At 41.6% G+C, this 12,230-nt stretch overlaps 1 protein-coding gene across 7 annotated transcripts in view; it reads right to left on the minus strand.

Moving 5' to 3' along the window:
- Positions 1-6,559: 6,559 nt before the first annotated feature.
- The window catches only part of LOC125981867 (unconventional myosin-XVIIIa), a 44,513-nt gene continuing 38,842 nt past the window's right edge, over positions 6,560-12,230 (minus strand). For all 7 annotated transcript variants that reach the window (XM_049741908.2, XM_049741911.2, XM_049741910.2 and 4 more), the window contains 3 exons: positions 11,333-11,455; positions 8,989-10,417; positions 6,560-8,171 (listed from right to left, as the gene is read on the minus strand). In XM_049741908.2, coding sequence (XP_049597865.1) covers positions 9,004-10,417; positions 11,333-11,455 — 1,537 coding nt within the window. In that variant the 3' untranslated portion in view covers positions 6,560-8,171; positions 8,989-9,003. The remainder of the gene's footprint in view (positions 8,172-8,988; positions 10,418-11,332; positions 11,456-12,230) is intronic.

Genomic DNA, 12,230 nt, shown 5'->3' on the forward strand with positions numbered 1-12,230 from the left:
GGGCAGCTTGCATGCGCTTTATGTCAACAAAAGCGGAGGTCTATGTTATGGCACAATCATGTTTGTGCCTTGATGAAGAGAAGAGCATACATTTTGTTTAGCTTGTTTACGCACAAAGGAAATAGAATGCATTTTGTTGCCAGTATAGCAAATCAAGAAAAGAAAACATGCTAATTTAGTAGTAGTCATATTTAGTAGCTGATGTACTGTACTCATGGGAGACGAATGGATTGCTCTATGTACTCCACTTAAGTTAGGCCTCATTCAGCACTCGAAAATTCAAGTGGAAATCATTTGAGCACCACCTATGCATGAAGAGCTGCAGGAGTTCAATGATGGCCTGCTTCAATTGGTCGTCCGTTGCCAAGACACATGCGGGGGGGGGGGGGGGGGGGGGGGGGGGGGGAATAGTGTGCAAGAATAGTGTGTGAGTGCTGCGAACAGGAGATTATCCTTCAGCGGTGCCATCAGCTCTGGGCAAAAACGTTACATAATTTGAGCAAAGGAGAAGAAGAATGCAACAAAAAAAAAATATTCCCAACATTAAATCAGTTTTGGCATTTTTGCTTGCTGACTTGTATTTTTCAATTGAAAGCAGTATGCCATTGGATTGTTGGGAAAAAAAAAAAGAGTCAATGTTTTTCATGCCATCCTGCATGCCTTTTTGATTGGTGAAAAGTTGTTTACCTTGTCATCGCTTGAAAAGGTTGAGGAGAATTGCAATGCACCGCACCAGTACACTTAACTGTAAATGAACTGTTTATTTTTAGCTCAAATAAATAAATAAATAAATACATACATACAATCATGCTGTCCCAAAGTTGCAGATTCCCCAAGGGTGGAACGGAATGACCTGCCAAATCTAATTTCTCAGTGTGTCTATTTACCAGAGTAGCTCTCATGGAGAGGGAAATGTATTGTGTCAGCGTCTGGTGGCTCGCTAGGTTATGGCGGTTCAGTGACCCGTTGTTTTGTGCTGCCATTTGTACCGTATAGTCAAGGAGAAATAGCAGAAAACATCAAATGACGTGACGGGATACTTAGAAATTAGATATTTGACTGCAGGATTGAACCAACTGCCTCCACAGTTTGTACTCAATAAAAGGTAATGAGGTGTGCTGATAGAACTCCGAGCCATAAAGTGGACACGAGAACTTGACTATGTACTGAAGTCTTATGCAAATGATTCTGTGTTTTTAGCAAGGAGGATTCTCAATGCAAAGTGCAATACATGCAAGAGGCTTGATGAGTATTAAAATGTGGATGTTTGGAAAGGTTAAAATGACGAGCACATAAAACGGCACACATGATATGACGATATTGATTTTCTATCTGGGTGAGTAGATCCATTAAAAATGAAAGAGAGGTAATATGATATAGCTGTACCAAATGGATTGCCATCCTTTCATGGTACATTGCAAACAATGAAAGGATTTGTCACTTATTTGAAATGTAACACAGCAGGTTTCAAGAAGGGATTTAGGCTAGTCACTATGTTGCGGGTAGGGATAAACAAGTAGCGATATAAAGTATACCATCCTTATTTCAAGGTATCCTGAAGACTGCAGCCACAAATACCTACAAGACAGATTAAATTCTCTCACCAGTGGTTGTCGCGACACTGCAACGGTTTGACACAATCCTCATGTGTCAGAAACAAAGAACAGTCTTATAAACAAGTATCTGTCATTGGATTAATTGAGATTCGATGTATCTGAAGCACGAATGGTATTTGGTATTCTGTATGAATCAAGATTTAATACTCGTAATAATCGTATTTGTTTGAATGTGTCTTTGTATATCTGGATGATAACAACCCTGCTCGCAATGACGGGAGGTATCCAAACGCTTTTAGCTGACTGGACCACATTGGTGGGAAAAATAGACTTGGGTGAATCATACAGCCTTGAAGACATGCGTGCCACACATTTTCTTTGTCCTTCTTCCTGAGGTCAGCTAAATAAAGGAACACCATTTGTTGCTTCGGAGGAATAGCAGCATATCATCTTTCTACCATATATTGCCGTTGTGCCTACTTAAATGTATTCCGTTATAAATGTTAGTTTTTGTTTTTTTTTACTATTTTAGGTGACCTTCCTTAGGTGTTGATGCTGTCTGAATAGACAACCACTTTCCTGCATACCGATGGGTCAATCATTCGCCCGGAGGCAAAAAGAGCTCGTTAGGTGATCGGCGATGCATAAACCTCCTCCTCTGTCTCGACCAATTGTCTGCGTATCACAATGTTTTGACATCCCTTCCCCCCAATGATTGTGTCATTCCACGGGAAGAATGAACCTAACAAGCGATTTTTGCCACTAGGCAAACGAATGACTGATCGGTATGCAGCACCGTCATTTAACAACACCCCACTGTCACCAGCCAGGAACTGAATTGGAAAAAAAATAATCTGAAATGAAGAAACCCTTTGGCTTACATTAACTGTCATTTACCGAACAACTATGAAGAGGATTTGTCATCATTGGTTCAAACAAATCTGGTAGATTTACTCAGCCTTGTTCCAGGACTCCGGTTCAACCACGCTGTGCAATGGATCATATTTACACTCGGACAGCAGATTAGGACTCGGGGGATGAACAAGAGGCTGAGGTCACTTGACCAAACACAACCTGTAAAAGACCTGAGGGAAGAAGCCAGCAGTCCTATATCATGTCAGAGGCCATTCATCAGCCGGGCTGCTCAATTTTATGGCAGCCACTTTGAGCGCTTTCAGCCGATCCCTTGAGGGACAAGCCAGAGGCAGAGCTTCCCTCGGATCCACTTTACGTCTTATAAGATGGACACTTGGCTCGTCACGTACACAAGCGCATGCACGCAGATACTATATATCGTCGTCGTAATTGGGGACGTGTGAAAATTACAAAAAAAAAATCAAAAGAACTCACCATGTGATGACTAAGACTGACTGTCACTGACATGCTTGGTCTCACTTCAATGTTGAGATTGTAAATGTCAGTATCTCATCACTCAGACTCGCAAGCACAGTGAGATGGAGACGGCAAAATGAAACAGCGAACGTCAGCATGCTCACCGCTACCCGGTTAGGCTCCTGAAATGTCCCACTGTCAATCTCTGCCATGGGCTTAAGGAACTACTTTAACACTTCATGCATATTTGGATTTCTACTCATCATTTGATCATTTCTTTTCAATACCTTGCTTGGTTCTGGCTCTGCGAATAACTGCTTGGGGGTTATCCAACTCACTGCAGCTTGACATTCAAAAACGTTTCCCAAATTTCACCAAAGTTACATTAACATTTGTATATTCGGGGATCAAATCTTGCTTGCAAAGCTATTCATGACTGAAATGAGAAGTTAAACATAATTTAAAATGTTGATTCGAAAATATATCGCTTACATATTTACATATTCAGTGACCAATTTTGGATCTCTGCTCTAAATTTGGAAGTCCTGGTGTCATGTTATTATATTGGTGTTTGGAGTCACTCCAGACATGCCATCTGCTCTGGGAGACATGCCTGTAAATTCTGCAGTAAAACGCATTATTAAGTCCTGCTATCTTTGCATTTACGGCTCTGCTACTTGCTACCTCTGGAATTTTGGTGACCACCAAGCTGCTAAGCACTTGGCTCCAGCTCAGGAACATGCCCCAAATGTTTGCAGTGGTAGACGGCAGTAAAATATGTGTCATTGTTTTTTTTCTTTTTTTAATCAACAACATACCACCAATAAAAATGAGGATTTAAAGATTTTACCACAAAGAGCTGTTTGTACCAGTCATCTTATAGCATCTCTGGGAGCAGGAGGCCGGCTCATGTGCCAAACATGCAGAATTAAGCACAACTGGATGTTTGGCAACAGCTTTCAGCAACAGCAGGACACCCGGATTGGAATTGGGATCTGGAGAGTCAAGGCTCATTAGAAATACAGCTAGACTGCAGGAAATAATGCATGTCTGTGAACACAAAAGGTCAGATGGAACTGCAAGTTTAGCACCTGGCATCTCACGACTACATAACCATATAATCATCGTAATCAGCTTTGGTTAAAACTCATACGAACTTGTTTTTATGATAATTAAGTAGGGATTGCTGCAATGTATTCTGTATAATTAATTATTGTCTCCATGCACCAGGATACGGGATTTGAGGGTATTCCACAAAATTTTGGATCTTATAAATGACATAGTCCAAAGTATTTGGTCAATTAATTTTGGAGTTGTAAATATAGTAAAGAGCATTCCACTCTTTTACTGCTGACTTACAAATAAAAAACATATTAAAAAAATAAAAGCGTATCAAAATATAATTATGTCGAGTTTGCATTCGGTGTATGGTGAGATGCCGGAACTAAAAATTGGCCAAAAAAACAACAACAAAAAATTGAAGTGCCAGATTCAAAGATCCTAATTCAGTTGAGTTACTGTATTCCATACAAATTGGCATTAAGTGGAAATTTTATTTGGTAGTTCAAGGTTACTGTGATTGTTTTCAGGTTTCTTCATAACTAATTGGAATCAATCATTTATCTTAGCAAAAGCCCAAAGTGTGTTTCCAGTCGAGGGCTTTAAAGCAAAGGGTGAAACACACAGTTAATGAGCACACATTTCAGCGACTACTTTTTTTTTTTTTTTTTTGTCAAGCCAGGTGAGTGATCTTTTTAATACCACTCGGAGGAGCTTAGAGCAAAAGCCATTTCCACTCCCTTACAATCCCTCCAATTGCAGACCATTCTGTTAGATCTTAAGTCTTCACTTTTAACAAACAGAAACACGAAGCAGTGACAAAAGCGGTAACTTTCTCTTTTGAACACCCGGGAGTCTTCTGCAACCTTGGCTCATTGTAACGCTAAAGCAATAATTTCAACATAGACATTTTCCCGGGGCCAAGCGTTTTCCAGCTATTTGTTTTCATGATTCACACCGTGCTTCCATAAGAATAGGTGCACAAAGTATAAAAATATCAAAGATTTGCCACAGCTAAAGGTGTGATTGACTTTGATGGTGGCTTCCACACAGAGGGAGGAAAATGACTGCATTGCTCCCCCGGCTCTGTGAAGGCCTATGCAAAATGTAAACAATGTTTGAGGCTGGCTTTTTCAGCCTCGTTACATGGGCTTGCTACTGTGCGGTGTTCATTAGAGTGGAAATGATATGTGCAAACAAAGAGAGGCACCCGAGCAGTGCGCTCGGCAGCGTAGTTGTTGTTTTTTTTTTCATCTCAGAATTGCAAATGAATGCAGCCTCCTCACCTGTTCCCGGCAGACATCATCCCGGTACCTCCAATCATCGCCTTATTGGCGGCAGGTATCCATCAAAACATGGGCCACCCTCATGAAAACGGAATAACCGCTTAAACAAATTCTCCCCTTTTCCTATACCCCCCACTCATCTTTCCCGCCTCTGCCCAAGGTCAATATGAAGATGCTTTGCAAACAGAGATGCGACAACTGTCTTGCTGTTATATTTGAAAATCTGACTCGGCTTGGCTGCTCTCCAGCTTCTTTGTAATTCTAAAAGGTGCATACTTGTCCAGAGTGGTGCAGGGTTTTATTGGAAGAGACAAGTAATTTCCATTTATGTCAGGGAAGGACATAGCTGCATGTAAATTACGTGTGACATGTAAAGCATGTACGGCAAGCGAATGCCTCAATGTTCTACTTCAAAGCAAACAGTCAAATAATACCGTGTGGCGTCACTGTTTATGCAGCGGAGAGGCAGTATGAGTGACCAAATCTCTCAATCTGAAAGCAGTGGATGTTTCCCAATTGCACTGCCCAAGTTATACGTCACAAAAAAGGTGGAAAAAGTGATTAAGGATGATCAAAACTGGCATTTGAGCAGCGTCGTGTAGACTTATATATCTTATAGCATAAGAGAGAGGCTTTGTTCCATAAGCACAGACCTGCTCAGCTTTGCCAGGCTAATGACTTCCTGCTCCAGCGGTTTGGGAAAGTGTTAGAGAGCGAAATAAGTCAAATCAGAAGCCAAATTTAATCTGCCACTAAATGGAAAGCCTTTAAGCAGCCACCCAGAGGGTGCACACAAGCGAGGTGAAATTGCATCAAAAGCTCTCGGGCAGAGTGAAGGACAGGTTGTGTCGGAATGGGGATTAGAGATTGCTTGGATAAATAAGATTTTTTTTTTCACCCCAGCAAAACATACTGAGCGTGACTATCCAGCAAGGTGGTGATTCGACAAACCATCAATCTATTTCAGTCGACTTGCTGTAAACTGTATAAGGATGAAGATTGATGGGGAGGAGAAACTCTTTGCTTTCCTTAATTTGCCTCCAGCTTAGTTTGCACGGCAGAGCTGTGCGCTCTACATATTAAAATGTTCAGTGATAACGTGAACAACAACAGTCTGCATTCCCTGCAGCTCTACTTCATTCATTTCCATGAAGTGTTTGTTTCCTCGAGTCTCCTGAGAAAAGCCGATGCGTACGCCGAGAAGATACTCGGGGTCGTAGCTAAATTTAATTAAGTGCATCCGGAACTTAAATCTCATTTCGGACCCGCTATTCTTCCACTTTCATGATGGGGTGAATCAAAATAGTATGACACCCGAAGCTGCCGTTGATTTTGTAACAGTTCATTTATTTCCTAGAAAAAGGTCATTTGAAAAATAACGATATTCCAAAAATGAAACCGGACCAGACTGCTCAAGTAGTATATGTAATAACATCAGTAAATGTTCTCACTTACACATATTTGGGATCACCGACATCAAAGTTGTCTGTTTCTGTATTAATATTTATGTGCAGTGCAAAGAAGAAAGAAATAAGACATAAAATGCAGATTAGGTTTTTCTGGGAAGCTATGCAACTCATGGCATTTTTTTTTTGTTTTTTTGAGAACAGACTGTAGTTTGCATGTACTTCCTCACAATCAGAAGGCCCAAAATAAAAACATCCACTCTCTAAACAATTGCATGCATATGTACTAGTTCTACTTTACAATTCTGCTTTTTCATTAAATGGATCCACATTCTGGCGTATTAAATTGTAGAGTTGACTATTGTTTTATTCCTACAAACTAAACAACCATATCATCTCATTTTGATGGCTTCACAATGGTCAAAATAAATAAACTAAAAAAATATACATTCCTACAAACTGAGTAACCATATTCTCTCATTTAAAGGGCTCAAAATAAATAAACTTAAAAAAAAAATCGTCAAACTTGAGTTTCGTAGATCCCAAAAAATACTCTGCACATTAACACTGGTGTCAACAAATGTGAGCTTGGTAAGATTCTAAACTTATTTCACCAGGTACAAGCTTGTCTTTATAATTAATCTCTTGAACTTCATAACAAGTAGCAAATTAATAATGTTCAACTGTGGACCACAATTTACTGTAGTTTCTATCTGACAATTGCATGTTTTAACATTCTAGAAATCTATGTAGAATACAAACCAATGGCATATAATTTCCCTTATAAAGCTAATTGTGTCTTGATATAAGAGTGACTCCACTTATAAAGAACATTTTACCGCTGAATAAATACAAAGCTAATTGGAGTACAACAACTGCTTGGTTAGTTTTTAAATTACAAATCACATCATCAACTGTTGATCATGTGTCTCCAATTATCTAATTAGTTTAACTGCTCTGACATTTCGATGTAAATTGTAATTTATGGTAATTAATTTCAAGAGGCCTGAATACTTCCTATTGAGCGAGCCACCCGTTAATATGAAAAGAGATAAGAGGAGTCTTAAAAGTTGGTCAGACTTTCTTGGAGAAGTCCATCCAGAGCAGGCTTATCTAAATCCTCTTGGCAGGGCTGAATAGACGGCAAGTGCAGAGGAATGCTTAAATTTGCCTGAAGAGCAGCCCTTTAAAAAACAGAAATGGCGGAAACCCTTTTCCCCCCAAATATCTCAGCTTCACTTAACTTTCTCAAGCATCACATAAAAGGTGAGCAGACATAAGCCTCGGAAGCAAACTCGCTTCCACGACGAAGAACAAATATGACAGAGTTCCCAAATTAAAGGAACCAAAATTGCTTTTCTCTGTTGGATTGCATCCCTACTCTGTGTTTGAGAGCACAAGGTGACCCAGGTTACTGTTATGACGTGCTCTCGCTGTAGCGCGGCCTTGGCAGCTGCCTGTCTTTGTTTAAGTCCACCTCGTCCTCTTCATCGGATTTGCCAGGGGTCACATGTCGCCTGGACACAGGAGGGCTGTAAAGGTCAATGCATATGAATCAGGTTGTATTGTTAGTACTGAACAAACAAGAGGTATCCCGGTATGTTACGGCTTGCTTGCAAGTCACTTCCCTTTTGCTTACCGTAAAACACAAGATCATTATTCTTAGATGTCGTTCACTTGAAAGGATTAAGATGTTTCCAAATACTGAAGTACTGGTACTGGTATAGCCCGAAAAATATGGTAGTTAATTTAATTTTGATAGCTTGTGAGAAAGGTACTATCATGCTATCGTGAGGCATGCATTGTCCGATTCGACCGTTACCGTAATTGTAGTTTCACTATTTTCCGAGTGGAGGCTACATGCTTCTTCGACATTAATTCCCAAAAATGATGGCACTGTTTTATAAATTACCCTAATCTTGGCTGACACCTTCGAAAAGCGTTAGAAGAAATGAGATCATCTGAATTTGATTTGGGGAGGTCTCCAAGGTGTTGATTGCTTTTCTGGTTTAGCTGTTGCTGCAAAACAAATAAGTGCTACATATTGGCCAATATGCGTGGGTGGCGTGACTTGACAACTGTAAGCTCTGAGGCTATTTTCTCTTGTGATTTGGGTCTTTGGTAACACCAAAGCAGAAAATGAGCATGCCTTTTGCATTGCAAAGTGCTCCTGCCTCATGCACTGACTGTTCTTCCAAATCCGGTGCACCAAATCTTAGTTGGAGCGTCGCCGGGTTTGAATGATATAAGTTAGTGTTTTCGAAAAAAAATATGAGAACACAGCCATTAGTAAGTTAGCCTGCTTGGTGAGTGATCCAGTTTTGGGGTTATTGTCACACCAAGCATCACCTTCATTTGTTGCCATCAGTCACTGTCGGGCCTGTATAGGTACTTCATCATCAAGTTATCCATCTTCTTTTGTTTCCGCTTGCTATTCTTCTTGCTGGGCGTTCCACCACTTGCATCTCTCTTTTCATCATCGGACAGCTGTTTCAGGCTCTTTTTAACACTATTGGAGCTGCGGTATGAGACCGTGGAGTCAGACGACGAGGAGGAGTCAGACGAGGAGGATTCAGACGATTCTGAAGATGAAGAGGAATCTTCTGACTCGCTTTCCTTTTTCTTGGATCTCTTCTTGGACTTTTTGCCCTTCTTTCGCCTTGAGCTCTTCCTGCTTTGACGATCGTCTGAAGAGGAGTCGTCGGATTGAGTGATTTTGCTTTTTTTGTCTTTGCAACTGTGGGAGCTGGCACTTAAGATGCTAGAAGGACGATTGCCGTAGTCCAGAACAGAACTGGATGCGGAGCGAAGCAAGCTGGATTTACTGCACCCAAGCACTTCATCGGCTTCCATCTTCCTTCCCTTCTTGCTTGCTAGTCCGTTCTTCTCTTCTGCTTCCTCATCACTGGACTCAAGCTTGCTACGCTTGAACTTAATAGGTTTGAAGCTGAGAACCTCGTTAATAGCGGCCTCCAAGTCGGGGTCCAAGTAATTTCGGTGCATGACAGGCTTGATGTCAGACGTATCTGGTGGGTTTCCATCTGAAGAGCGAGCTCGGGCCGGGGTCGAGAAACTACGTGCGGTGGAGCGAGGACTATACGGGGAAGGCCTTCTTTCAGTAAATGCAACACTTTGGCCATCGTCATTGTCATCATCATCGACATGCACGCCAAACTCGCTGAGGCCGCAACTACGAGCGAGGGACAGGCGAGAACTGCTTCGCTTGTCATCTTTCCAGGAGCTACTACGGTGTAGCGATCGAGGGCTGGAGCGACTCACGCTGCTGATGGTGGACTTGATGTCGTCGTCGTCATCTAACATTGTCCTCCTGGTGGATAACCTGCTGGGAGCTATAGAGGAGATAGTGGAGTCCTTATCAAATTCAGGGCTGCTTCGCGAAGTCCAGCGTGACTCCAAACCCTTCCTCGCCCTGCTAGTGGCTTCGGAATAGGCCGAGGAAATAACGGAGGCTTTGTCATCCAAATCTTCCTGAGCTTGGTTCTTCTTCCAGTCCTCCTGGAGATCTCCAGACTTGGACTTGGCTTTGCGAATGGAGGCGTGGTTAGGGGCGTCAGGCTGTTCGTTGAGAGCGCTAAAGAGGGAGTTCTCATCGCCTGTCCCTCCGATGGAGTCTTTAAGGTTGGAACGCTTCCGGTAGCTCAGGGAGCTCATGACAGACACTGACCTGTTCTGCTCTATGTCTTTGCCATCCTGACTTCCATCACTTGTCTTCTCCTTACCCTCTTTCACATCTTTGGCATCCACATTTGCTGCATATCTACAAGGTATTGGAATATATGAATGACATAAATAAAATATGCATGTCTGTTAAGGCAAAGAAATTTGTATAATGAGATCTGGAGTCCTGATGTTAATTTGTAAAGTCGGATGACACCGATAATTTGTCACGTTCTTTTTGTCCTTTGGAGGTTGATGGCAAGGGAGCGCCCTCTCCCTCTAGCTATTGCTGTTTGCGTACACTATGGCTTTGTGGGCAGTGCGGCGAGAGTCAACAAGTGAAAAGATCTATGGTAGCAGAGGCATCATTTAACAGAAGCGCCAACTGGCCAGGGGCCACTTCAATAAATGTGACAGCAGCCACTTCGCCATTCCGGCTGCTGTCATTAGAGAGATTACTGGAAAGGAGAGCAATGACACCTCATCGCATAAATTACCCTATTCTTTTTTTGCCTCGGGTAATCTTGGCCATTTTAAAGACTCCAGTTAGTTATTGTTCAAGGAATTTTTTTTTTTTTGTTGCCATAATTCGCTTGTCTGTTTTCAACCAGATTATCCAACAAAGTGTAAAGAATCTATTCATAGCTTTTGTTTGGACATAGTAAAACAGTAGGAGAGACACAGTTGAGAGGAATATGTTGAATGTAAGGACAAGGAAGAACTCCAGAATGTTTACATGATGTTACCTACCAAAATTATGGATACAATTTGTCTTGGTTAACAGTTTGGAGGATTGCACTGTGAGTGAGAATGAAATTCGATATGGTCATTATAGCATTGCTAAAACATATCGACTGGTGGCCAAAGACTCACGCACGGTACTATATGGCGAGCGTGACAGAGGTTCTTCAGTAACCAAGCGCACTGCTCAATATAGCCCTTATCACTGCTCTATCTCAGGGATCCATGTGGTTATCTGTGATGAGGTAAGAGGATGAGAGGAGGAATCACTAACCTGGCACACTTCAGACTTCCCTCGTCCGACTGGGGCTTGGAGGAGGCTTTGTTCTTGGAGAGCCAAGACTTAACCCCATCCACACGATCCTCCACCTCAGAATCTGTGTCTGTCTCTTGCCCACTGAGAGAACAAAGAGGGATGTTATTGAGAAGCACTAGCACAATAAAACAAATTATATCCATTCTAAAAATGTCTTCTTCTTATCTCCACGTGATGAACAAACGACTATTTAACAAATCAGTCAACTTGATTCCTCCTTTAGTTTGCTTTCTGTCGAAATGCGATGGGAGGGAATTACTCACAAGTAAAAGATAAAACGACTTGTTCAATGAATACTTATGCAATGCAATCACATAGATAACATAATGCTGTGTAATGAATGGCCACTTTGGAGGTTAGTTTGATGCATTGCAGTGCAGACTGAAGAAGCATAAATCTCATGCCATTACTCAACATACTCTAGTCAAAGCACATGTATCATACGAGCAGAATGCAGATCAAGCCCTTGGCAGGATAGTCCACTTGTTTGGCTGCTGGCTGCTAGCATGTCACCCGTTTCTGGTGCTTGTAATGAAGCAGAGCCATGATCATCAAAAACTCCTAATGTACACTTGACATAATCAATATCGAGACCTGTGGATCAGAGTTGGGGGTGAGATAGATTCCACCTGCTCAGACAGCTGTCATCCATTCTTTCAAATGCAATGGTGAATTTTGGGTAACTTTTCTAGCGCAGACACTCGAGGAATATTTTTTTGATCTCAGCTCCCGGAGAAAAATGTTGACACCAAAATAATCTACTCTATTTAGTAGACAGCTAGAAGAGTATTTAGTAACTTGAAATTCTGTATAGCCTGACAAGTGGCCACCCACCGCTCAAAATTAAATCAAATTG

Source organism: Syngnathus scovelli, chromosome 15, assembly GCF_024217435.2.
Source record: "Syngnathus scovelli strain Florida chromosome 15, RoL_Ssco_1.2, whole genome shotgun sequence".
NCBI classification, from domain to species: domain Eukaryota; kingdom Metazoa; phylum Chordata; class Actinopteri; order Syngnathiformes; family Syngnathidae; genus Syngnathus; species Syngnathus scovelli.